The sequence below is a fragment of the Mastomys coucha genome, unplaced genomic scaffold (assembly GCF_008632895.1).
Source record: "Mastomys coucha isolate ucsf_1 unplaced genomic scaffold, UCSF_Mcou_1 pScaffold12, whole genome shotgun sequence".
In the NCBI taxonomy this organism is placed as follows: domain Eukaryota; kingdom Metazoa; phylum Chordata; class Mammalia; order Rodentia; family Muridae; genus Mastomys; species Mastomys coucha.
In genome coordinates, this window is record NW_022196894.1 from 21,233,219 (window position 1) to 21,261,162 (window position 27,944).

General features: G+C 43.4%; 1 protein-coding gene and 1 long non-coding RNA gene across 4 annotated transcripts in view; one reads left to right on the forward strand and one right to left on the reverse strand.

The window, feature by feature from the left end:
• The window catches only part of Masp1 (mannan binding lectin serine peptidase 1), a 71,657-nt gene extending 44,770 nt beyond the window's left edge, over positions 1 to 26,887 (reverse strand). Inside the window, exons 1-4 of one of the 3 annotated variants that reach the window (XM_031363525.1) lie at positions 26,567 to 26,887; positions 20,630 to 20,876; positions 3,775 to 3,952; positions 2,349 to 2,480 (exon numbers count right to left, since the gene is read on the reverse strand). In XM_031363525.1, the coding sequence (XP_031219385.1) occupies positions 2,349 to 2,480; positions 3,775 to 3,952; positions 20,630 to 20,876; positions 26,567 to 26,571 (562 nt within the window). In that variant the 5' untranslated portion in view covers positions 26,572 to 26,887. The remainder of the gene's footprint in view (positions 1 to 2,348; positions 2,481 to 3,774; positions 3,953 to 20,629; positions 20,877 to 26,566) is intronic. The other 2 variants (XM_031363523.1, XM_031363524.1) reach the window with 2 other exon arrangements.
• LOC116085755 overlaps positions 26,285 to 27,944 on the forward strand; it is a 49,347-nt gene continuing 47,687 nt past the window's right edge. Inside the window, exon 1 of the long non-coding RNA XR_004116699.1 lies at positions 26,285 to 26,477. This is a non-coding gene — a long non-coding RNA (uncharacterized LOC116085755). The remainder of the gene's footprint in view (positions 26,478 to 27,944) is intronic.

A 27,944-nucleotide genomic window follows, 5' to 3' on the forward strand; every position in this document is an offset into this window, starting at 1 on the left:
ATTGCTGTAGATGAGCACCTACGTAAGACTGTTAAATTGATTGTTGTTTTATATCAAACAACTTTTATGATACTTATTTTTGTTGTTATAATATTTTATAAATTTTAAGGAGTATGACAAAAAAGATATTGTAGGTATTGAAGGGGGGGTCTCTGGAAGGAGCAGTGGTACAAAAGGGAAACAAGAATGTGATTCAATTATATTTAATTGAAATATGTTTTTAAATGTTAATAAATTCAGACAAATTGAAATCATGTAACTTTTCTCATCATAATGCAATAAAAGCTTAAAAAAAAAAAAGAAAAGTCCTTCCCACTCCCCAGTCCCCACTCCCTTCTGCCCTCAATGCCCAGACCCTGGCTTTCTCTGGTCGGTTGCATAGCTCTACCCTCTCGGACATCATGTCATACATTCTTTTCCTGACTCTTTGTCCGTACTTAACTGAGTTTTCTGAACCACAGGCTTTTTCTTTTTTCCTGTTATCCAACATACTGGAGCCTGTTCGTGACTTAGCCCACTCTGGGCTTCTAAACCTTGGTCCCTTGGGCTGGTCCTTCCCAGGCCCGGCATGTCGTGCTTTGTAAGCCTTTGTTCATTCAGTTCATTTTGCAAATGAAGAAACAGTAGCCCAGAAGGGCAACCATGACTAATGTAAAGTTTCAACAAGAACTGCAGAAATGAGGCCACTTGAATCCCCATCTGTTTTCACTTTCTACCTCAAGCATCCTCATGTGGAAGTGTCACCCTCCTGAGGGTTAGAAATGGTTCCTGGGAAACCTTACTCTCCTTATTCTCTGTGCACAGATAGATATGTGGCTCATAAGCATAGACCACATATCTATAGGATTTTTTTTCTGAAAGGTTCTTGGGGTCAGGATGAAAAAAAAAAAGTTAGAATCCTTGACCCTGAGCTTTCATAATTCTCTTTGTGAAAATTCCTTTTCGAAGCTATGATGATGGGCTTATATAGAAAATATTCGGCTTTACTCAGCAAGTTTTGAAGGAGAAAGTAAAGAACTCTTGTCTGTGGTCTTGGTTCCCTCCAGTGAGCCCTCTCCAAGTGGGCTCACAAGTACAGACCTTACCCAGGGTTATACATAGGCAATTCCTCTAAATGTTCTAAGTTCTACCACACCTCCGAATCATTTTAGAATCTGTTCTCCCCATGTTGAATGACCCTCCATATTCCTTCATGATCCTCATATTCTGTCAAGAGAAGCATTTGTCACTTCTACAGGCCAGCTCAGGTCTGATTCTTCTGTGCCCATGCTTCTTTCATGTAAGCATAACAAACAGAGCATTCACTTGTGTAAACACTATTGTGACTGTTCAACAGCTAGGCTAAGGAATGCTCCCAGATCGACATCCCAGCCCCAACCTGAGCTGGCACAGCAGAAGCCATGATGCTAGAAGATGATACAGAGAGCGAATGAGCCACTTTCTCGCTGGCTGGCTGTCGTTATCATCTTTCCTCCTCTGCCCTTTGGATCTGTGGTTCTCTCTGTTAGAGAGGGACGGGGGGCTGCCGAAACAAAGGAGACAAAGGAAACTTTGGCTGGGTTTACGGCTCAGAGAGAATGGGCTGGAAAACCCATGTTTCTCATAACTGGCACAGGTTGGTTACTTACAGTGGGAGAGGGAACAAAAACTTGTGGAATAGATTTTCTGCCCAGGAAAGACAGCTCAACTTCAGAGCTTGTCATATGTTCTTCTGACAGTGGGTCCCGGGCTCCTAATGGGGGTATCAGTGCAGTATCTATCTATACGGTATGTGCATGTATATTTGACTTTTTAAAAGAATGTTTTTTGTCTTTATGTCTCTGTCTGTCTGTTTCTGCTTCTCTCTCTTTGTCTCTCTCTGTCTGTCTCTCTGTCTCTGTCTCTGTCTCTGTCTCTGTCTCTCTCTGTCTCTGTCTCTCTCTCTCTCTCTCTCTCTCTCTCTCTCTCTGTGTGTGTGTGTACATGTGTAAATACAAGTGTGCATACCTGGCATATGATAAGAGACCAGAGTTCAATGTAGTTATCTTCCTCTTGCTCTCCACCTGAGTTTGAGAGAGGGTCTCTCACTGAACCTAGAGCTCACTGTTTCATTTATATTAGATCAGGAGGTCAGCAAGCTCTTGGGAGTCTACTTGTCTCTGTCCCCCAGAGACATGCATCAATAAGGCCAGCTTCTACATGAGTGCTGAGGTAAATTTTCACACTCTTCCAGCAAGGTCTTTACCCAGTGAGCCGTCTCTCCAGCCCTGACTTATTTTAATGGTTTGCAATAAGTATTGTGTCTTGCCCGATCTTATTGGAACATGCTGCATACCATGACACAGCATGGAATTATCCCTAGGCCTTACCTCGGCAGGTCCTGTTGTCAGTGTGGAGGATGTAGCCAAAGCGGCAGGAGCAGTAGTAGCCGCCGATGTAGTTGTGGCAGTAGTGGTCACAGGACAGCTCTTCATCTTCCCTCTCCTTGCACTCATCCACATCTGTGGGGCAGGCAGAGCCTCTTGTCAGTCACCACATGTGTGATGATTAAGCCAGATTTATGAAACAATTAAGGTCACTCATCATTTGGGAAGGGTCATTCTTTTCTTCCATTTGATCCTGTGTAAAAGCCCAGAGGTGGCCGTTGTCTCCATTCATCAAATGAGGTAAGCAGAACACAGAGAAGTCAGGCAACTTGCCCAAGATTGCAGAGAGCTAGGTTTGAACCTCACCAATCTGAGTCTTGGTAGAAGTAATTCCCACATCTTGGTTGTGATAATTGATAATTACTACGTCACGCCATCATCTTTACCCTATGGATAGAAAACTCCTTGTGTGGGTGGAGGGGATGGTTCTTGCAGAACTTGGCTCACCACCACACCTCCATCCCCTCTGTCCCTGATATAGATTGAGTCCTATCCTAGAGGTCTGAACATCCCTTTCTCCTATAGGCATATTAGTGGGCAGTAAATATATGAAGAAAAGATGTCTACCATTATTAATCATCAAAGGATACAATTTAAGCAACACATATTCACCACAGTAAATAAGAATGAGGGAAAATGATTGACAGCATTTAATGTTGATGAGAACATGGAGCCACCATGTCATACTCTGATATACAAATTATGTGATTATTTAGAAAAGTTTGGCAATTTCTTATGAGACTAAACATAATTGTCTTCAAAACATATATTCACAAAAAGGCTGAAAGAATCTTTATCTTATAAGGAGTGTAAAAAGAAAACAAGTGAAGTCTAGGTATCCCTCAATGGGAAATGCACAAAAGCTTTACAGTGTATTCATTAACACTGTGTAACATAGTTCTGTCCAGGGAGCTACAACAACATAGATGAATCTTTCAACTTTATACTGTCCCCAACTATATTTTCTGTATGTTCATTTATGTGACATTTTAGAAACAAACTAATCTACAGAAGAAGGGGTGGAGGAGAGAGAAGAAGAAGAGGAAGGAATATATATTTTCAAAATACAAGAAATGCCTATGTAAGATTTATACATTTTATTATATGTATTTTCTACAGCAAAACAAAAAAATTGTTAATAGGGGTTGAACTAGGAAGTGATATAATGATGTCAGCCATTACCTTGGAATATATCAATAAAGATGAATTGTTGGCTGAGTGGTAGCTAGCTAGACGGGTGGATCTGTGATGCAAAAGTGTGGGAAGCCACTGCAGGCAGAATCCATAGGGCAGATATCAGTCAAGGAAAGAGCACAAGGCCATTTTCATCTCTAGAGACATGAGGAGACCTGATGATGACATGACTTACCTACAGCCATGTAGTGGGCATCAAAGCCTGTGAATCGTTCTTCATTGGAGAAATCTGACCGGAAAGTGACGGACATGAAGGTGCCAGGCGAAAGAACCACTTCCTGGCCGGGGGTCTGCTCGGTATCGGTGGTTTCCCTGCCACAAAATGTTGCCAGCACCTGGTCTTCTGTTTCTACCTTTGGGGTCAAAGTGAAAAGGAATAAAATGAGTGCCTTCCCATGTCAGCCTCTCTCTGGATCTTCAAGAAGGCAGAGAAGAGGCTGCCCACAAGCAGATGAAGCAGTGTTGGAAACTCAAAGAGAGGGAGCTAGGAATGGTCAGATCTGCAGATGGCATGGGACTGGCATAAGCGAATGTGGCCATGTGATCAGTTCCGTTCCTTGAGTTCCTTGAGTTCCTTGAGTTCCTCAGCAGGCACTTGGTGTGTGCATCCTCACTGCCATCCCGATGAGTTATTCATTGAAAACAATTACATGGAAAACTTGCAAATGGATTCTATATGCAGCAGGAACCTAATCATGCTTCCCGGGAAAAGAAACACTACACACAATAAGTCATTCACAGAGCATCCAGTGTGTGCCTGCCACTGTACCAAGCACGAGGAGACAGGGTGAGATGAACAAAAGCACTGTGGGACTGTGGTGTTTAGGCGAACAGACATAAGTGGGGCTGAACGGTGTGATAAGCGAATTCACAGAAGCAGTCAGGACTTGAAGGGTTCCCAGCACAACACAAAGCTGCAGGATGTTAAGAGTGTTTTGTTTTCAATCGCCATTTCCCCAGCCCACGGACTAGAACCTGGCACATATGTATTTATCCAATAAATATTTGCAAACAAGAACTAAAGCTTCAAGACACATTATGGGGACTCTGAGGAGCCAGAGAGTCGGTGAAAACTGCAGGAGGAAACTGTATTTGAAAGGACATTGCAGCCTGTTGTGGTTGACCTTTGGTGACGTCAATGCTGTGAGTGGAAGACATTAAAATTTTTTGAGCGAGAAGTCATGTAGTCATAACTGTATTTAATAGGTAGTCCTGAAACATTTAGAAACTGCTTTTTGGAGGCCTCCAGAAATTACATGCGTGTACCCATGTTGAAATCAGGCGCAACATTTCCCTACTTGATAAAAGAATTCCTTACTTTGGAAGGACCAGGGACCCTGTGAAAATTTGGATAACAAAGTAGAGATAACCTATTGCTTGCTCAGAGCTGTCTGGCTCCAGGAAAGAGCTGGTTGATGGTTTTTTTTGACTGTGCACATTTAACCTACTTCCTTATTCCTACCGGAGCAACTTACAGCTCAGTTGATTCCTTTAAGCTTGTATTTCTGTTTGTTAGCATCTGCACTGATGTTTGAACTAACCTACAGGAGAAGATCCTATGGAGAGTGGTTTCTATCCCTAAAAGGAAGCTCTCAAAGGCTGTCTGTCTTGAGTGGCTTCTAATGAGTCTATTGTTTTATTCCTAAGCCTAGTATGGCAGAATATCTTGACATCTGCCACTTCTGTTTTGAAACTAATGGTTTATTTATTTAAAATAAGAAGGAAAGCAATTTGCCCTGGCAACAAAACACAAGGACAATTAATCACTAATGTCGGGAACCGAAGTGTAAACAGAAGATGAGCTCATGGCCTTGCTATTTGTTCTCTCTCTGTAGATAGTAGCGATCTCCCACAGACTCTGGCTACAGAATGTGCCTTTTCTTCACACAGCTGAACTCCTTGCCTTCCAGCGGCTGTGCAATTATGGTTAGTGGGGGTTTCCAGATAATTGAAGGTTTTCTAACAGGAATCTTTAAAATCCTTTTCTATTAGGGTAGAATCACTATTTTCTTAAGGAAAACACCCTAAGCTTTCCTGGGTGAGCTCGAACATCACAAATGTCAAATGTCATTATACTACATTAGAGTGGGACCCTCGGGGGTACTGAGCCTGTTTGCCCTGTGTGGAACACTGCTTAGCCGCATGCCTCTGCAGGCTTTACATCTTTTTAATGAAGTGCTCTGCTTTGTGTACAGTGGTAGCCTTACTTTCTGTCTGCCTATTTTTAATATGTTATAAATTAGAACCTATTTACACTGCTCTTGTTGGAATTTAATAGAAGGGAAATTTAATAGATTTAGAAGGCCAGAGATTCTTCAGTGGGTAGTTGCAAAACCCCTTGGTGGTAGTTGTTTCTAGTACCATAAGAGTATAGACCTGTAGGCCTGCAGACATCTCAACACACGGATCTAGGATGACTGGTGAAGATAAGATTATTTATGAACCATATTGACACAGTTGAAAATTGAATACCACTGAACTGTCAGGACTTAAGCAATAAGGACTGCAGCCCAGGAACCTTTCTGTAGCCTGGTAGCCCCAAAGCCTCTTGGGTTTTTTAGTGTGCAGGGCACAGACTCTTTCAAGCAACATCAGCCGCAGATAATCTGGAATAGAGATCTACTTGGGACTTAGAATGGATTTTCTCACTCCTTGCCACTTCTGGGGTTAAGGCTATTTTCATGATGGTAAGCAATCACCACCTAAGGGCTACCCCAGTCTAGAGGACAGGGGTGCATGTTCTAGCGGAAAGCCAAGAAAACTGAGTCATAGATATTTGTAGAACCAGACAAGAGACAGTCTGAGGTCCTAAGAATTCAGCCTGCAGCCCAGAATAGAAGTGGAGCATACTGCTGATGAGAAGGACCTGCAAGAAGAGATTTAGTTTCTCTTCTTCTAGAGAAAGCTGAGATCCAGAGGGGAAGTGACTTCAGAAGAGCAGAGAGATAACTTGAGCACTCCTGATAGCTTGTTTTGCTTTTGAGACAGTCCCGGGACTCAGGGAAGAGGCACCAACACAGAGGGTGTGACAAAGGACACAGACATTCGGCCAAATAGCTTTCCTGGCTCGAGAGCCACTTGCAACCTTATCTTGGGTTCATGGGTTTTTCTTCCAGAGAGAATGTGGCTCAGTGACAGCTTAAACCATAACCTAAATAGAAGGCTCCATGACCCTGGTAAACATTTATATCCCGCTGTTATAAAGTGCTGCAAGATCACTTGCCTCTGAGTATAGCAAGATTGAGCTGTGGCTTCTGTTTTGACTGTCCTAATATCTGGACTCATCATATGAATGTGGTGGAGGCAACTTATCATTTGAAAACATGGAATTCATAACTGTACTTCCCATTTCCTACGATGGCAACCATATTGTTGTAAGCTATTGTTATTTAGGGCATCAGCATGTGGCTGCATGTCGTCAGTTTGGTTTCTTTTAACTCAATTGTCCTGATTTCTGTCTGGACTATAATATGAAAAATGCTTAAAAAAATTACTTATTCTGTGACATGAGCTAACAAGCATGCGCCCTGCCTCTGGGGATATGAAATTTAGTAGGAAAATAATATAAATGCTCAAATGCGTGCCCTATGATATTGCCAGGGTATAATAACTGCAATGAAAATGGACAGCCCTGGGCTTTAAGGAAAGAAAACAGATGTATGCAGCTGAGAGAGTCCAGGAAATCTGTAGGAGTTGGAAGACGTAGTTCAGTTGTAGAGCACTTGCTTGGCATCACTCACAAGCAACACCAAAACCCCTTCTGAAACTTGCTCTGGGCCCATGAAGGACATTTCATGCTTATTTTAGGCAGACATCAGCATCCATGCTGGAATACCTTATTAACAATTTAGCTGATCTGGGGCCCTAGGATTTCCTTCCTGCATAATTCTAGAATTGTTCCAAAGAAGAGCTTGTGCAAATCTGAAAGGCAGTAGCCATTATTCTATAAAGGCTGTTTTAGGCAGATGGAGAAGGCATAATAAGTTCTAGCTTGTCTTCTTATTCCTCTACTCTATACCCAGCTCTCCCCTCCCACTACAGGCTTTGAGGACCAGCAGGGATGTGTAACTGCCATCTGATATGTGAATGTGGACCCTTAAAGGTTCACTATTGTCTTTGAGCCAAGAGTTCTAGAACCTTTTTAGTTAGCTTCCTTTGTAGATGTCAACCTTTCCACTGATGCCAGGGCTTTAGGAAAACCATTTGGTAGCTTCCTCTGTGGCCCTCAAACTTTCCCCTCCTAACATTAACTCCCCTAACTCTTCCTACAAATGGTGTGAGCTCTAGTATTCATGATCTTACATGCTCACAGAGATTCCGATTCAACTCTCCTGATTGAATGGTGAAGGGCAGTAGAATGCTGGAGTGTCAGAAAACAATGTCCTTTGCCCTTGGTTTGGGGAATTGGCTCATATAATGAACTCTAGAAGAATGTAAGGAAGCCAATAGTGGTTTCCTTAAATGAACATGTGAGCTCTGTAGTGGTGAATCAATTGGGAAACCAGCTGTGGTAGCTTAGAAGGTGGAACATCAGCACGGTGGGCTGGTGCTCTGGCTAAGAAGACATCCACAGAGCACTACGTGTGGGGATGCGCCATTGGCTGTGCACTACCTAGTTATCAAGTATCCACCGAGCTGTCAGAAATGTTATAACTTAGAGAGGCCTGGGCTAGGCCTGGGAATTGATCCTTTCACTAGAAAGAAAATGTAGCTGCAAGCTAAGGGTGAGGTCAACGATGCTGTGTTATGACCTATGTGTTGAGTTCTGATGGACTTGAGACAGAGCCTGGAAGTTATCACGCAAATCAGAAGTCAAATATGACTCTTACAGACTCAGAAGGGTTCTATCTCAGCACAAAATCCAACTCGGGCAAACAACTCTGCTTGTTATTGTTTGCTCTTGTTTTGTATAAAGAACTATATTCCACCTTGTCTTGAAAAACCAACCAACCAAACAAACAAACAAACAAAACCAATATTCCCATTCCTTCAGTCCTTAGATGAGAGTGATGTTCCTGAGTACAGCCTGCACTCTATTCTTTTAAGGTTATTTGTTTGTTTGGTTGGTTTTGGTTTTTTGATAAGATTTCTTCTCTGTGTAGCCCTAGCTGTCCTGGTCCTGGATCTCACTCTGTAGACCAGGCTGGCCTCAAACTCACAAAGAGCCACCTGCCTCTATTTCCACGTGCTGGGATTAACAACATGCACCACCACTGCCTGGCATAATAATTCGTTTGTTAATCAGCTCTTTTATTTCACATGTGTAATCCTATTCTGAAGTCACCACAAGAAGAAGCCTTAGGAGGCTCATTGGAGTATCAAAGTGATGTAGGATGGAAATGAGTTTTCTCCAGGAGATTTCTAGAAGATCTAGCTGACACTCACCATTTCACCACCAAGTGGGTATGTGAGATCATTTTGTACCTTTGAACTGCAGTGAATCTCTGACTCTAAGGTAGCCCAGGAAAGAACCATTCCGTGCAACCCAGATCAAATTCCTGACTACAGAATTTTGAACAGATGGAATGATGATGCTATTTAGCTATGAATGGCTGGAGTGGTTTATTACACAGTGAAAGAGAACTTGTGGGGACAAGGCTGTGAAAGAAGTCTCTGAGGACACTGAGTAAATCTGGCATTTGTGAGTGGACATTTCAAGTACGACAATCGAATAGATTCTTGGGGTCTTAGAAGTCACCGCTCTCTGTCTTTAGCCTTTTCTACACCCTTAGCCATAAACACAATGATCAGATCTACAGAAGCATCTGAGGAGGTAAGAACGCTGGAACCTTCCGAGAGTGATTAGACCATTTGAGATTACATTTACAAAGTTATTCCTTGGTCTTATACATGGGGATGTACATATATACATACATACACTGACTACACAGAATGAGAGTACAAAGTAGAAGGAGTGTTAAACTATGGGTAATTCTTTTTTGCTTTTAGAGTTAAAAAGAAACTTGGGCTTAAAGATTGATTAACTGATCTAATAAGCCAGACTTGAATGACAAATATTTAATGTCTTTCCCTTAATAGGCAGAATATATATATATGAACCCCAATGGACACAAAAGTATAATGGGGCATTTGGTAAGAGGAGAAGCATGTTCACCTGCAGGGGCCAGGCCAGTGGATGACACTCCAGTCTTGCCACTCTAGCAGGTGGCTTTGCACTCCAGCTAAAGAACATGCGTGGAAGCAAATTAAGTGTACCAGACATCAGACAAGAACCCGAGCCTGAAGAGAAAGGGGTGGTGGGGTGGTACGGAGTGAATTGGCATTGATCACTCTTTAAAAGGCTCTTGAAAGCCAGCCCTGTGAAATCACATAGCTGGAAGACAGAAGATTTCAGTTGACTTCAGATAGATGTGCTGGGGATGGGGGTGGGGGTGTCAATGCCTTAGTCCTGGCCGACAGCATGTGGCTTTAAAAACCAAATGATGAACAGCCAGGAATGGCTGCTCATACAGACGGATCTCTGTGGGTTCTATGCCAGGAGTCGTATGGTGAGTTCCAGGATGAGAGAACTACTTAGCAAGACCTTTTCTCAATAAATAAACAACTACCTAAATAAAAACAAATAAATAAGACGATGATTCATCTTTATTCCTGTGCAACGTCTTTAGCTGTGTGTTACTTACTTCTAGTCTTGAGCATGTAATGAGTGTAACTCAGAGAGACGTCACATTTTCGAGCATAGAGAAGTCATGAATTCCTCAAAGGTTACACAGCCTATGAGTAGGAAATCTGAGATAAAATTCACTTGTCTTGACTTCCAACTCTGGTCAAATAATTAGAATCCGGCAATTATGTCAATGGTCAGAGTTGAAAGAGGTAGTTGAAGTGTACACTTTTTATTTCCTAAGTGGGGAAACTGAGTCTGGTTTTAAGCTACATCACAATGGCCCAGGTGTACTGATCTCCCTGGGATAGTGGTCTCATCTTACTTTATTTTTTTCAGCTAACCACAGTAAAACCTTTTAACGGAGCTTGACAACACCACAAGAAGGTCCTGTCTCTGTGTAAAGGACAGACACCATAAAGAATGAGGGGGCCTGAGAAAGAGCTCTCAGGTCCTGAGAGTCTGTAGCTGCCCCTGGTGCCAGGAAGGATGGTGAACTGAAGAGATCAGCATGTGCAGGGAGAGAAGAAAGGACCAGCAGGGGAGGGGTCTGGCCCAGAGTCTGGGAAATGGCATCCGGGCATACAGGCTTCCCGCAGGTGGGAGCCAACAGAGCCCCACATCTCAGCTGGAGGAGGCTGCAGTGGGGCAGCAAGGAGGCTCCTGGTACTGTAGCTGGGGAGGAGAGCCAGGGTGAATTTACAATCCCTCTAGCTTGAATGGCCCAGAATCTTCCACCCCACCTCTTCCAGGATTGGGGGCTGCTAATTCATATGCAAATCCCTTTAGTGTAGGGAGGCTGGGCCCCACAGCTCAGAGCAGGAAAATAGCTTGCAGACAGGATAAAACAAAGGATGGCTGTGTTTGATAGCACGGGCTGCCGGGCTCAAGGTATGTCCCAGACTGGACTGTGAGGAGGCAGGGATCAGCGGCGCTTTGAGTAACCTCCCCAGTAGTTTGCAGGAATGTATGAGCCCTTGTGTCCACTGCCACGGCTCAGAACCCTATCCCAACCAACCCTGTTTATATCCTCAAATCCTTGCATAGAAATTCTTCACAGGGACTGGAAATGCAGATCTATGGGCCCTGGGTTCTTGTCAAATATTCTTGCTACTTGAATTCTGCCATGTTGTGCAGTGAATCGGGAAAAGCTTATTAGCCTACAAGAGTCAAATGTCAACTTCTCTAGAATTTTGTTTGAATTGTTAAACAGTCACACAACCATCTTTAATTAAGTTCCCCCAATGACTATTAAACAAACCATATTATAAATAAATTCTATGAAAACTCATCATTTTTCATTTATTTTAGCATTGTTCCACCAGTGTTTCTGGGGTCTTAATATCTTTTGTATTCAAAAGGAGAATGATGTGCCAAGATCCATCTTTTGTCCCTCCCATGCCTGCTACTTTCCTTCATTTACGAATGCACATATCATTGTCCCTAGGCCTCAGTTTTCCAGAACATACAATCCAGATATCAATATTGTCCTCCAAGAGTCAGAGCAAAGGTGACAAAAGGTTTAGAAGTCGCTGTCAAAGTATTTTCATCTCCCACAGCATCTTGCAGGAGCACTATTTCCTTGTCACCCTCCCTGGCCCTATCTGTACCCTCTTGCCACGAGCCATTTCTAATTCCTTCTTCATACACACCAGACATTTCCCTTCCTGGGTCTTTGTGCTGTCTGTTCCCTGTGTGGAAACACAAGACTAAGATCTTCTTTGTTATCTTTGCTCAAATAGTCCCTTCTCAATGAGGCTTCCCTGCCTGCCATATTCAAGTCACAGAACACACCTCAACTTCCGCAGGACCCCTATACTGCCTCTGTTTTCTTTCTTTGCTTGTCTGCTCATTACTCAGTAGATAAAGTACAGGAGTCTAGATCCTGTGCCTTAAAATTGTAGCTACACCACATTTCCTGATTGAACACCTTTTCCACTTTCTCCGCTCTCCTGTAAGGAAAAGTTTAAGTTCTACCTTTTTACCAAGTAGTTTCCTGTGGACACACAAGTACATGGATGTGCACCCTGTCTGCAGGGCCCCAGAGAGAATGTCTATCTTGCACGCGTCCATCCACATTCACTTGCTTTCCTGGACCAAGCATGAGGCTCTTCCTTCTGTTTCTTTTCACCACCCCAGAGCCTGTGCTGTTTGCATTTCCTGCTTAAAATAAGATCTGGTCACACTTTCTGAAGCTCATTTTCACTTCCTAGTTCTCTTCAGTTAGCAGGCATTGGTGTTTGGGGCCCAGCACCCCAGCGGGAAGAATCATGCCTGGACTACAATTATCACTTAAGAGAAACTTCATCCATTTTTCATTTCCTTCTGAGGCCAAGGCCTCCTGTCCATTCTTAGAGAATGAACAGAGCCACTTGCAGTAGCCGGGGTCAGCCCGGCCTGAAGGTCATGGGCATGTTCTAAGTAAACAGAGAGCTGTAATGAAATCAGCAATTGAGGTCAGAGGACTTCTATCTTAATTATGCAGCAGGATGTAGACTGACCCATGTGACTTGGGGAAAAAGGCATTGGACTGGGTCTCAGAGCGTAGAAAACAGTAATGACATGGCAGAGTCAGAGGGCATACTTGCCTCACTGAGAAAGCTGCACCCAGAATGCACTGGTGACTTGCCCAAGGTCTGATCCTGAGCCAATGGGTGATCTCTAGAGTGTCCTTTCCTCCGCACAAACTGCCTGGAGACGTGTGCCTTTGTCTGTCCTGCTCAGGACACTGCTTGCTACTAGTGAAAACACAGGACACAACCTTGTACTCCTGGGGCTGGCAGTCTAGTGGGAATGATTTGGGATGTATATGCACCCCAAACATATGAACTGAGTACTTCCTAGCCTTTGTGCCGCAGAATCCATCCCTTATTATTTCTTAAAAGGATTGTCCCCTCAAAGTCAGGATAAAAGAGAAAGTTATTTAATAGACTCTGGACAAAACAGGACCCCTCAAATCCCTCAATGACATTTTATAAATTTCGCTAAAACACCATAACAGGTAAACTGTTGCCTTAGAAATAAATGCATGGCTGAGAGACAAACCTAAACCCTAGAATAGAATCCCCCTCAGAGGGAAACAGAACCACATCGCGGGCATGCAAACACCAGGCACTGAGACTTGGCTTTTCCAGAGGGACTTGGGAAGTTCTGTTTGTGCCTCAGTTTCCTTCTTTGTAAGTTAGGTATGACAATGCCCATGTCTTTCTATCCCATGAGAAGAATTGCATGTGGAAGTAGATTGGAAACTCCTCTCAAAATGTTAATGGTAATATACAATCCCCCACCTTTAAACAATACTTTCAAACACTTAGGAATTACCCAGAAAGCCCTGGGTGATTCAGCTAGGCGATGAGAATAGAAGAGGGTGATTATATTCACAGAGCAGCAGCTGATGCCAGATGAATCCCTTGCTGTTCATCTTACACCATGACCATCCCTGCCTTTCTTAGATAATATTGCATCGGAGATAGGTCTTTGAAGCCTTCCCCCCACGCACATTCCTAATGAGCCCATGGGAAAGGGATCATGATATCTCCATTTTACAAGGCACAGTGCAGGAAACACTGCTCCCAGGTCTCACAGTTTCTAAAACATAGACTCAGATCACTGAGTCTGACTGCCCATTCTACATAAGACTACCCCACCTCAAGCTATGAGGAAAGAAACTGTGCCTATTATTGTTATTGTTATTATTATTATTATTATTATTATTATTATTATTATCTTAAAGATGACAACAAGCCCAAGCTAAGGGAGATGAAGAAACTTGGCCAAGGGGTCTCATGAATTTTATCCTTATGTCTGGTTAATTTTATCCTTATGTCTGGTTAAGCCCCATCCTAAAATCTGGATTAACACTTCCAGTTGTTCCAGACTTAGTACTCTGCAACATGCCCCGCGCCTTCTAAACCTGCTGGTCCACACATGCTCCCATCTCCATGCCCAGGGTAAGTAGCCACTGGGCTGTCAGAACCTAGGTTAGAAGCTCTTATTTCCCCTTCTTCTATCCTGTGTCCTATTTCCTGTGATGTACTACATGAGCTTCCAAAGCTTCTGTAGGGGCCTATGAGCTTCCTCCAGACACATGTTTTATCTAACTAACACACTCAATTTAGTCAGTAAGTTCCCATCATGGCCTGTGCCTATGTCCTGTATTTATGTATCTAGATCAAACTTACTCAAACATGCTGCTGACTATGACATCTCCATGTCCTCTGTCCCCAGTTTATAGCTTCCCATTGAAATTCTTACACTCAGATGCCAGATGATGTCATATTGAAGGCACAAAGAACTTTCTTTAGACAGAAACATATTTTGCACATTAAATGCAGACAGACATTCTTCATTCCACAAAGAGTGTTTTCAAATAATTTTCCTTGAAATATATGCCTTCTCGAGTACTTCTCTGTGTCTCCCATCCCCCTTTTTGGTAGACTCACTAGTGAGGAAAGTTTCACATTCTTTACTACAAGGGGAGTGCAAGCAAGCTATGAGAATGCTGTGGCACTGGAATGGGGAGCCCTGACTACATGGTCAACTCTATAGGGTGCCAGCTGCTTGTCTCTCAATATTGCCAGAATTTGTAAGGGAAATGGTGATTTTTGTGTGAGATCACAAGGTTTACATTGATATTATTTCTATTTTTGTTGTTGTTACAAATTTTCCTTTCAAAACAGAGTGAGCTCATATAAAACCAGCAAACACAATATACTGAAGAATCAAATCAACCTGATGATCATCTCTTTATAAATATGGTGTGTATACTTAAGTCCCCAAATCAATTCAACCATTTAGTCTTTTGTCTATCACTTTGGATGGTCATATTTAAAGCCAAATTTACTAGACATTTTCTTAGTCCCTTGCTACATAATTGTTCCAGGCATTTTTTTGTGTGTCTCCCCCTAAGAGAGTAGCCAGCCCTGACCACTCTCCCTGCCTCTTCCAGCACATCCCTTTCAATCTTTGAGCTGTGGTTAATTGTTGACACATTCCAATCCAGGAATCAATATGCTGGCCCTCTACTTCCCTTTAAAGCACCAAGATCTGACTACACAGAAATGACCACTCACACACATGTGTGTTGTCTTGTGTTTCTTGTGCGGGTTTTAAAAATGTCATTACGTAATTGTCTTGTTACATCCTTTGAAATTGTGAATTTCTGGCACTCACACACATCTGTGTTGCTTGTCTTTGGGTACCCAGGTTTGACAGCGGTCATCTTAGGCATAGGTTATCTACAGAATCCTTGGGCTTCAATAAGAAAGTGGGTACGTATGGAAAGATCGTGAGAAGAACAGCAACAGAGAAATTCTTGAAGATGATCCCTCTGAATATCTATAGAGGGCAGACTCATGGGAGAAACTGATATCTGGCAGGTATTTAGGAGCACACTGCAATGTATTGGGAGAGCTAAGGACTGGACTAAGGGGCTCACAGTGGAAAGGACACAAGAACTATTCATTATATAAGGGAGGCAGGGTTAACAGGAGAATGGAGCACTGCATCTTTTGGATACTTAGCAGCTCCGAACTGAGCTTTGGGGATGGGGATTGAGAGAAAGCAATAGGAAGAGAAACATATACAGATAGAGATAGAGATAGAGATAGAGATAGATAGATAGATAGATAGATAGATAGATAGATAGATAGATAGATAGATAGATAGACAGACAGACAGTCAGACAGACGGACAGACAGACAGATACTGAACTGAAGTGTTGCATGCCTTCTTTGTAACAAGCAGATGGTATGAGTTAACTTGGAATGGGAGGTGTGAGCAGTGTGAAGGTTTCTGTGCCTGAAGGTTTGCATTTCCACAACACTCACTTCATGACTCCTTTATAAGTCAATAATTTGATCTGATGCTCAGTTAAACTTCGTTTGTTGTAATTTCTGGGAAAACCCTGTATTTTCTGGCTGTATAATAGAATTCAACTGTAAGAGAATTGTAACAATTTGACTATAGGCAACATTTGCTACATATTGCAACTTAAAACCTAAGTATTCATTAGATGGGACTCTCCTATAGCTTGATTAATTTAAAAAAAGAAAAGATATTTTTACAGGGTCTCTCTGTCTAACTCTGGGCTGGCATGAAACTGGATATACAAGGCTGGTCTCAAACTCACAGTGATCCACCTGTCTCTGCCTCCCACCTAGTGGGCTCAAAGGTGTGTAACACCACTCCAGACAAGATTGACAATTTTCATATGTAAATTCTGCCCTGGGCCTGATATGGGCCAATGAATTACCCTTCCTCACACTTGACGTGATGATGATGATGATGATGATGATGATGGAATTAGATTTTGGTTTCTAAGGCCTTTTAATACTGAGCCTAGGTGGAGTTATGTACCCTGTAAGTCAACTCCCTGTTTGACAAGGGAAGGGAGGATGGATGGAGAGATTCTTTCTAGAAGAAGCCACTTGCCTAAGGCCAATGTCATAATGTAGAATGAGAAGCAGAATCGAGGCTTCTACCCTCAGTGTTCAGTGTCTCTGCTGGGTCCTTCATCTGCTGCACCCACCAGCTGTGATTCATATGCCTCATCTGTGCACTGCAGGACTCCACAGTGACAGCACATTCCAAGGAAGCAGATGCTGCTGTGCAGATGTGCACGTGTCTTGAAGACTGAAGACTGCGGGGAAAGCAGGCTGGCGAGGAATTCCCGTAACTGTGAGCATCCGGCCCACAGCTCTGAGGTCTTTTTGTTTTGGACTGATGATACTTGGTGTCAGCAGTTCCCTCATGGTCACCCTGATGTGCATGAGTGGCAAGGGAGCACCATGGATGTGGGTTGGACTGGAAAGGGTTCCTGTGAGTTGAGTGGTCCTTTAAATGGACCCCTTGGCTACAAGGAAAATTCAGCTATGGAGCAAAAAACACACCAAAATAGTCTGAGATGTTATCCTGCCAAAGGAAACTGATGATATTTTAAGTTACTTGGTAAATAACAGCAGTGGTGTGCTATCTTTACAAGTTCAATTCAGATAGTGTCTCACTAAAAACAGTTCCCTGAAAATTGCAGGCTTTACTCATGTATTAATAATGGAATTGGAACTTTGGGAACTGGCCTTGGAGGGGTCACCTGGAAAATTTTGGCAAGTAAGATTGAGAGGTTTAGGAATCATCTCATCCCACTTTTTGTTCCATCAATTTCCTTCAGGCTGCAACACTGTCTCCTGGAGGAAGCTCCTTAAGACTCAAACAAGTACACAAGGTTCAGGAAGTTACTGAAACTAACAAGATTCAGTAGGCCTTGCTGGGCAGAAGAGAACCTCCTATCTGAGCTACCTTCAAGGGTCTCTCCAGCCTGTCTTCAACAGTCTTCAAGTCACACAGGGACCCAGGATGGAATTGTCATGAGTTTTCACCTAGGCCAAGGTGGGTTTGGGGTGGTTCAGCTGCCTTTGAGCCATTGTAACCCCTCCTCCATCATCCTGTAAGTAACCCCAATGAACTCCCAGGTTCACCAGCTTGGCCTTTGGTAGAGTCATTCCTTTGGTCGGTAAAGGGTTCCTAGCAGGGAGAATAGACATTTGTTCATGTATCCCTAGGAAAGGTGATGCAATCCTTCATTGAACAGATGAACAAACAGAATTTGTGAGAATGGTGTTGACTTATCCTGGAGCCACAGGGCATGTTTGTGCTTGCATTCAGATCAAAAGGGAAGACATTCTGTCTCATTAAGTTTTAAAAAGCCGGGCATTGGTGGCACATGCCTTTAATCCCAGCCCTTGGGAGGCAGAGGCAGGCAGATTTCTGAGTTTGAGGCCAGCCTGGTCTACAGAGTGAGTTCCAGGACAGCCAGGGCTACACAGAGAAACCCTGTCTTGAAAAAACAAAAACAAAAACAAACAAACTAAAAAACGTTTAAAAAATAAAGTATACACTGGATATACTGGAACTTGGGGTTGTAAAGCATGTAGGAAAACAGAACAGGTTTCAACTCCATGTGATACTTCTGGACTTGAGACTGCAAAGGCCAAGTTTTGACCTTCAGTCTCTTCTTCTAGCCAATGAGAACTTGACTGGAGATGCAAATTCAAGCACTGGGTCTCAAAGTACTGTAGGGTGACAATAAGCAGGTAGGGGAGCTTTAAGGCTCACCCAAACCCAAACACTTCCATATTTGTGTTTTTTGGTCCTAGGCCAAACTTAAGTTTTTAGATCATATGGGTCAGAGGAAACATACTTAAACCATGTAACATTTAGCACAATCCTGTAAATTATGAGGATATGGACTTCTACAGGCCCTGAAGCTTAACTTTCATGAGTTCTTATCTTGGAAGGCAACTCTATTGCACATATGTGGATGAGTACGCAGTCTCCGTTTCTATGAGTGCCAGCTGCCAGCAGATGTGGCAGCATCTTGCCGTGGGAGGCCTGTTCCTGTGTCATGGCTGCCAGAACCTCTGCAGGCAGCTGATGCTAAGGCTAGGAGGGTATTCTAGACAGTCAACCATGCAAACTCTCTCCCCCATATGAATCCCCTTTCCCTGTAGGAATTAGACAAATGTGTCTACTTCACAAGGACTTCAGCTCAGCAGCTCATTCTGAAAGCTGCGTCAAGTATACTTTGAACTTCCCAGACCCCAGGTGTTTTAGGCTTATCTTCCTTCTTGGGATGTCAGATCTTTTGCATCCTACTAGTCCTGTTGTCCATAAAACGGGGCACCAAGACAATGGCAACACCCCAAACAGCAATGGTTCTGGGATAGTGTCAACATTGGTAGACATTGTTGGTTATGACAACAAGATGGAGTACTCACTGATGTTTAACAAGTAGAGGCTAGGGAATTTTCAGTGTTGGAAACTCTGCTTCTCAGCAATGTCTGTATTTGGCTCCAGGCATCAATGGTGCTGAGATTGAGAACCTGGACATGGAACACCATGGGAACATTTGATGCCATGCTTATGTTCTACGTATAGAACAATCTAAGGCAGGGGAGGGTCCACAACTACACTTGGCGTTTCCTGTGTCTTTTGTGATCTTTTGTATCCTGGGACTCAGGGGAGCATAGCTTGTAAACGATTCGGTGTAGCCAAACAAACATGGGATCCAAGTTTATATGACATGGGTTGGGCTCTTGACCTGACATCTTCCAGATCCACTGCCGTGAGTCGCTTTACCTTTCTGGGTTGGTTTTGCTGTGAGTTAGGATAGGCATTCATGTCTCATCAAACTTTTCTGAGGTTTGAATGAGATGATAAGTATAAAGGAGTCTTGAAAATTCACTAATTTGCTGCTGATCAAACAGTCTGGTTAATACGAGGTTAACTGTTACTGAATGACAGGCTGTGGAAAGGTAAGAGTAGACTAGAGATTAAGATGTGGAAAGCTGACTTTGGGTTTATTTGGTGAGAACTTTTTCCAGGAAGTCAGAGAGCTTAGTAGGTACTACATGAGGCTGGAGAGATGCTCTTTCAGCACCCACCACCACCTGTAACTCCAGTTCTAGGGAATCTGATACTTTCCTTTGGCCTCTGTGGGCACTGTACACATGTAGTACACTTATATACAAAATACTCATACACATTAAAATAATACATACATACGTGCATGCACTAAAAAGTAAATTTTTCTAGTTTTTTAGCTTTTAGAAGTAGGTAGTACCTTAATAGACCTGATCTCTTAGAATATTTTGAACCTTTTCAGATCCACTTTATTATTAAATTTTATTTATTTACTTATTTTTTTGGAAGACACAGTTTGAGTTTGTTCAAAGGCTTTGCCCTCACCATCGTCCTGTCCCTAGCTTCTATGTCCTGGAGTTACAGGCATGCCTGTCTAGTTTAGCCCCACTTTAAAACCAAGACTTCTCACCCATAGCAATTGCCGGGAATCTTGTTGGTATATTGTGATACTCCCCTGTACTCTGTATACATTTTTAATATTTCCCATTAAGTCACTGTCTTTCTATGCCCATGTACTTTGCTAATAAAATATAAACTTTTGACACAATATTCAAGACCTTCAGAATCACACACTAGCCTTCCTTCTTCAAATCTTACCTCTTGCTGTTGACTGTTGCATAGCCTGTAATCCTAAACATTTGGTTATTATTTGGGGAATTTTGCAGTGCTTTAGAATACCTCAGTGTCTGGCATAACTATGATTCTCTGTGATTTGCTTATTCCTGCTTATCTCCTTACTCCTTCTTGGCAGGTTGGAGCAGTGGCTATTGGATACATTACAGACATTGAGATTAGAGGAGAAACAAAGATATTGTGTCTAGGTGAGTCATTCCATCAGCCCTCATCACCAGGCTTGAATTGGGCTAACCACTCCCATTACATCCTTCACTGTGTTGTGTCCCTGAGAGTGAGTCTCCCTCACTAGATGCAACCCCATGAAGAAGAATGGTACCTATACCAGGTTAGAGAGCATTGGAGGTCTCACCTTCACATAGTCATATTCACAAAGATAGGAGGATTCCAGGTTGAAGTGCATGAAGTAAAGCTTGATCCGAAACCCCTCCGGGACAGTAATATTCCAAGTCACCTCAGAGTCACTTGGATAGGAATCTGGATAGCCAGGTGACTGGATCTGACCAAACATTTCATTTAGCTCCACGGTATGGGCTGACACCTCCGACAGGGTGAGGCACAGAGTCTGGTAGAGGAGGAGCCGCCGGAAAGACAGGAACCTGAAAGACACAAAGGAAGTTTCACTCACATCAATGATTGCAGGTTCCCAACACAGCTAAATATTTGCTGTTCTTTTTTCCTCTGGGCCTTACTCACCTGGTTGCCAGGATATTTGGAAAAAGTAACTAGATGGTTTCTAAGATTGCTTTTAGCTTTTCTCTTTTGAAAAGTTGAGTTTTCTAGAAAGCAGCACATTTGAGTTGTTGAAACATGCGCTCTTACTTACTCTGGAAAGCATTAACTATTGTAATTAGGTGATAATTGGTATTACTTCTTCAGCGGCACCTCACTTAGGAACCATACATTCTTTATGTAACTTTAAAAGTATAATTAATAATTACACTATTGGGATAAAGCCCAAACACAGTGGTGGAGTCTACAGACATTGAAGACATTTAATATTCTGGAAAGAAAAAGTTGTTTACTACAAAGCCAGTAAGTGTATCCAAAACCTTGGATAAAGACAGAATGAAGAAAATAAGTCTTGGGGGGTGTTTTTTCTATAACAATCAAAAGTTTATAATTCGTTTCTGGAGAAATAAAATATAATGGACTGCTAAGAGAGTTGCAGCGGTGGGAGGGGGGTGCATGGGAAACACAGCATCAAACATGGATGATGCAATTCAGGATAACTAAGCCAGGTCATGGTCCTAATGTTCAGGGCACAACATAGCACTTTCACAGAAAGACCCAAGGACCTTGAACTCAAGCATCTCAAACGCGACTCCTTAGCTTCTTTTCTAACAGGTTCTGCGATCATTTTTGATATTTTTTAAATCCTGTGGGAGTGTGCATATGAGTGTGGAGGCCAGAGATCAACCTCAAGTGTTGTTCCTCTGGAGCCAGTCTTCTACTTTGTTTGTCCTGAGACAGCATCTCTCACTGGGATTAACCTCTCACTGGGATTAGCAGCTCACTGATTACATTAGGCCAGTTAGCCAAGGAGCCTCAAGCATCCTCCCATCTTTGCCTTCCCAAGTCTGAAATTAGAAGCTAGCGTCCTCCCCTGTCTTACTATGTGGGCTCTAGGGATGGACCTCAGGTCCTCCTATTTGCACGGTAAGCACTCTGGACTCTGGCATCCCTCCAGCTCCAGTTCTGAGTTTCTTTACTGCTGTGGCTGCCTGCCAGTTCTCTGAGCCAGATGCACTACACGATAGTCACCAAAGCCTATTCACTCTGCCTCCTATGCTTCAGAAACCCATCTCTTCTGGCTCCAGTCAATTACGTCACTTAAACTGTTACCGTGACCTAAGTGATCTTTCTGTCCCTTCCCTCCTGGCTAAGTCTTCTACTCAAGTTGGTTTTCTAACACAGATGTAACCCTGCTGCCTAGTCATGACATCTGCTCTTGAGGTGGCTGACCAGACCTTTTGCAATTTTATGCTGATCTTCATCTTCCCTCGCTCTCAAGAGCACTTGTGATTCTTCCCACACCTCGGCTTTACTATAATGCATGTTCCACCCATCCCCGACATTCACTTTTAGTTTTTACTGTTTTCCCCTAGTTATGAATGTCCTTTCATCCCTCCAGCTCCCACAGCCTCTGTTGGAGCAGCTAGCACACTGCTCTGCTTCCAACACAGCCTTTGGAGGTGGGATGTTCCTGGGTACAAATCCCAGTTCCTCCTTTGTAAAAACCTGGGTAACTTCCTTCCCTGTGCTCAGGCCCCTTCATACATAGACGGGGTTATAATTCCTACTTTGTAGGGAGGGGTTCCATCATCGTTAAAGCTGATGCTTGTGAAGTATTTAGGAGGGAGTCTGGCATATAACAGATGCCAATGAACAAGTAAAAGAAGGGCCTTGGAGAGAGAGTCTTAAATAACCTAGGAAGTCAAGCTAGGAAACTCTGCCAAGAATTTGGATTAACAGTTATGTCTTTGTTAATCAGGAAGTCAATTCTGTGCCAAAACCTCCTTCCCCTGTACTCAGATGTAGGTATGTGTATGTATACTTATGAATTTTCCAGTGTGCAAACAGTGAATAAGTACATGTCCAGATCATCTAGCTGTTTTATGTAAGAGACACATAAAAGGTAAACAGATACATGTAGAAAGGTCTAGAAGGATTAGCATGACTCTCTGTAGAGCGAAAATGCAAGTGTTTTCATTTTGTGTGAGTAGAATTCTACATTGAGGGGCTGCAGAGATGGCTCAGTGGTTCAGAGTACTTGCTGCTCTTGAAGAGGACCTGGGTTCAGTTCCCAGCACTTACATCAGCATTTGTAAGTCATGTTCAGGGGAGCAGAGTGTATGCTTTCCTCCAACCTCTGTGAGGACCTGCACACACTAGACACATCACATACCCATCAATAAAAATTTAAAAAGAAAATCCATTGATCATGAATTGCTTTTACCCACAAAGCAAATAACATCATTTTAAAATTTCCCCCAAGGCCCCTGCAATTGTGACATGTGGGAGGCTAGTAGGAGAACATGTTTTAATCCGGGGGTCAAGGTCAATATTGTTTGTTCTAAAGCAATCTATAAAGGAAGGGCTTTGGAGGTAGAGAAAGGAGAAGGCACAGGTCCAAGTTACATAGTGAATTTATAGGAAAAGGGAATTCGGCTAATGTTCAGGTACCCCATTTCTGAATAAAGAAATGTATTTTTGCTACAGAGGCTTAGAGTGCCCAGCATGGAAGGATAGATTCAACTTTAGGCCTTGACTTTATTCTCCTACCCAATTTGGGGAAGTCGAGGGAACTCTCCATTTGTTTCCTCATCTCACACATAGTAATAATAATGACTTCCCATATGACTGTGCTGCTCAGGGGCATTAGAATGAGCTTTAAGAATCTAGCCCTAGGCAAAGGCTTGTTCTGATGACCACCATGTCACATGCTAAAAGGTATGAGCTTTGGCTCAAAATCCCAATTTCCCTGCAATAGTGACAACGGAATTACACAAGGCTGAAAGGTCGACTTTCTCCCCATGTGCTTTTTCCAGAACACACAGAGGAGAAAGCCTCTTCAGGCTAGTTCAGCTGAGGCTAGCAGCTGACTGACCCCCTCAGCCCAGGCCTCAGGGCTGTGTGTGGTAGGCAGCCGGCGAATGTGCCCACACGAGAAGCCTGTGGAGTGTTCTGTTCTTTACATCTCGAGACAGACTTAGATGCATGAAGCAGATATCTCCATTCATGTGAGAGGCTGAAACATATGCTTGCTTGCTTGCCTTAGGGGCTGTGAATCAAAGGATGTACACGGCAGCATTCGCTTCTCATTGCAATCCTGTTTTGGCTTCTTTTGCACCAGGCGCCGGCTGTACAAGTCCTGACACCTGTTATCTATCCTCCGGCTGATCAAAAAAAGTTGAGCTACATTTGTTTGAAATGTCGAAAGTAATATAGAGAGCTGGGATTTCCCAGAATCTGTGGTAAGAGCAGGCCATCAGGGACACAGAAAGAAGCTGTGTGAGTCAGATTGTGGAGTTAGTGACATGCCCTAGCTTCTCCATTCACTCCCCTCATTTCAATGTATACACTACCAACACTCCATTTTTTTAAGATTCAGAGTTGGAAGAGACTACAGAGCTCCCTTACCCACCAGCACCACTTGACAGACGATGAAAAGTATATCCTAAGAGATGGCACATCATGCCAAATACCATATGGTGAATTAACTCCAACAGAAGAAAAGAATAACAAAAGCTCAGAGAAGAAGTTGGGCCATTGCCCGTATCATGCCCAGGCATCTGGCCAAAGCAATTAATCCTATGAAAAATAATTAAAAAAAAACCCATAGCTTTATGTGGAAATTTATAAAATACTAATGTTTGAACACTTCCCCTGTTCCCAAAACTCTGTTCTATCGCCTGGGGACTGGCATTCCTTGAGTACCATAGACCATTGTAATCTGCAGCTGGGATTGGGAGCCTCATAGAATATATCAGGAAAATGATTGGAGCCCAAAGACACCAGAATGAGTCTGGGCCTTTTCCAGATCATCAGTGTGGCCCTGGGCAAGTTGCTTAACTGCTTCTATCTCATGTGCCAATTAATCCTCATGTCACACAAAACTTGAAGCCAAGATGTAGCAATGTCCATGAAAGTGTCTTGCAAGCTCTCAAGTGCCTCATGCCTGTGAGGCCAGACCCTTTAGGGACAGCCAGCAGAACACATTCCTAGAACTTCTTTTTGATATTCAGTAATTGGATTCAACTCTGTCATGGTTACTGAATTTCCACTAGGAAAGGGACATTATGTTAGGTGCTGGTCACATGACCACGAAGACCTTCTACAAAGACGAAGACATGGACTATATCCCTTGGAAGGGGAAGTGGTCATTTAAATAAGTAGCTATGCAGAAGGAGATAAGAAATACTGCCATGGATGAGAACAAAGGAAGAGATGCCATGTTTGAGGAGGGATGGAGATCAGAAAGGAGGACACACAGTGTTGAGTCTGCCCAGTCAGTTCTAGGTGGGGAATACCTGGGAGGGTTGTCCTTAATGGAGGGTTAAGCATATACAAGGGTGTGCTTTGGAATGGCTGAAGCACAGGTAAGGCAGATTATCATTCCACATACAAAGAAAGAAAAGCCATTGTTTCACAAGAAAGGAAAAATGAAAATATTCTGGCAGGTTTAAGAACAAAACAAAACAAAAAAGTCAACTTTACAAGACCAGAAAGATGGAATTAGCTTTTAGAGACTTAGCTCTTCCTCACAGCCATAGGTAAGTGCAATTCAAAGTTACACATATTGAAGCCAGTTATTGTTCCTAGACTGAGCAAAGTTACCAGGTGACTGAAGAAAAGAAACAAATAGAAACTTTCCTGATTTAAAGGAAAACGAATGGGAAATAGGTGTGCAGAGACTTCACACATCTAGAGTGTTTTTTTTCCTTGCTCTTTTTGAGTGTTTCTAGCAGCCTTGACACTTAGAAGCAATAAAAATAATTAGGATAGTTGGGGTTTCAGACTCTGGAAAAGCTTATAAGAAATGCCTGGTAAGGAGCGCGAAGTAACATAAGAAACTGGGAAGGTTGAAGAGCTTCAAGCCCATTAGAATTTAAAGCGGTAGGTTTCCAAATCCCACATGCTCCTTTAAAAAACTGTGGTGTCTCTTTAAGAGCCATTTGGTGCATTTCCTAGCCTGATTCATGTCACCAGCTGCCTCTGATTTCAGTGAGAAATGCAGAATTTATAGGGAACTGTAAAATGGGGACAGGTTTCTAGTTTTCTAAATTGAGGTTTAACTGGCAAACTTCTGAAGGCTCAAGAAACCACAATCGAGGCTGTGGGGAACTGTTTTCTTTTCCGGTCAGAAAAAAAAATATAAACACACAAACACATTATCTAACTCTCAAAGTGTTGAGAGAAAGAAAGCACTGCTCTTTGCCGAGTAGCAAAAGGAAGAATCAGCCTTGTGGGCAGGAGGAGGAGGAGGATCGCATTGGCCAGTAGGCAGCACCCTGTGCTGGCAGAGAGAGAAATCTGAGCCTGAGCCGCGCCAGGAGCAGGCTTTGCACAAACTATCTGGTTTCAAGTTGCGAGTCTCCGGAGTCCCTGGGAAGGTGCCCTAGGGACAGGACTCCCTTTGCAGGGCCCTGAGGACTGATGAGAATCCCCCCATCCCCAGCCACCCAGAGGATAAGCAGGTGAGTCTGTCTAGAGACAAGGTCAGACCCAGCAGACCCACTTGGTCTTGAAGAGGAAACCTGGTGTCTTCCCCTGACCAGGCACTCACCTCATTTTCCTGCCTTGTGTGCTCCTGGCTTTGGTCCCTTCTGCCCGACTTGTCTGTGAGCTCGTCCCAATCCCCGGTGTGGTGTCAGCGATGCCTTATCTTTGTTCTGAGGTCCCTGTGTGTCTCTGGAATTGGCTGGCATTCTCCATTCAGGTCACGCCTTCTCCTGCCTGCAACAGATCCCCTCTCCCCCTCTCCCTCTGGCTTTCCCTCTCTACTCTCTCTGACTGAGCTTATGTGCACTCAGAGGGACCTGACAGACTGTTTCCTTGGGAGATCTGCTAGTCAGTCCCCTCCTTGGGAGGGACTGCAGCCCTGGAGAAAAAAAATCTGAAAGACTTAGAGGTGTGTGTGTGTGTGTGTGTGTGTGTGTGTGTGTGTGTGTGTGTGTAAGAGAGAGAGAAAGAGAGAGAGAGAGAGAGACAGAGAGACAGAGAGACAGAGAGACAGAGAGACAGAGAGACAGAGACAGAGAGAGACAGAGACAGACACAGAGAGACAGAGAGACAGAGAGAGAGACAGAGAGACAGAGAGACACACACACAGAAAGAGACAGACACACACACACATACCGAGAGAGAGAGAGACAGAGACAGACAGAGACAGAGAGACAGAGAGAGACAGAGAGACAGAGAGAGACGCACACAGAAACACACACACACACACCGAGAGAGACAGACAGACAGAGAGACAGAGAGAGAGACAGAGAGACAGAGAGAGACAGAGAGAGACACACACAGAAACACACACACACACACACACACACACACAGAGAGAGAGAGAGAGAGAGAGAGAGAGAGAGAGAGTGTAATTTCTCTTCAGCCTCCCTTGCCTGATGGCTATAATTGTTCTACTTCAGGGCCCTAGCAAAAGAACAATTAAACAGAAACAGCCAACTAAAAAGGAAGTTCTAGGAGATTATAAAAAAGAATGCAGGTCCCAAGCCTCAGCCTGTCTGTGGACATCCGTTTTTTGTTTTTTTGTTTTTTGTTTGTTTGTTTTTTTTTTTTTTTTTTTTTTTTTTTTTTCTGAAAACCTCGTGGCTGGCCCTGACGGTGAGGGAGCACCAGTTTCTGCTGGCTACTTACTCTTCCCACTTGAAAGGCTGCCTCGTGGCGTGGCGTGGTGCTGTTTAACTGCAAGCATGTAGAGATCTAATTTACCCAGTTGGGTTAAAGGCTTCAGCAGAGTCAGAGAGCCAGGTGACCCATGCATCTAGAGAGACCTGTGCCTGTGCGATAGCAGGGCCCCAGGCCCCATGGAGAAATGGTACAACAGACCTAGGCTGAGCTGAGTAATGAGAACCCTCTTCATAAAGACAGCACCGCATTAACCCCTACTGTAACTCCCACCCCAGTCGAACCTCTGCACTCCGACT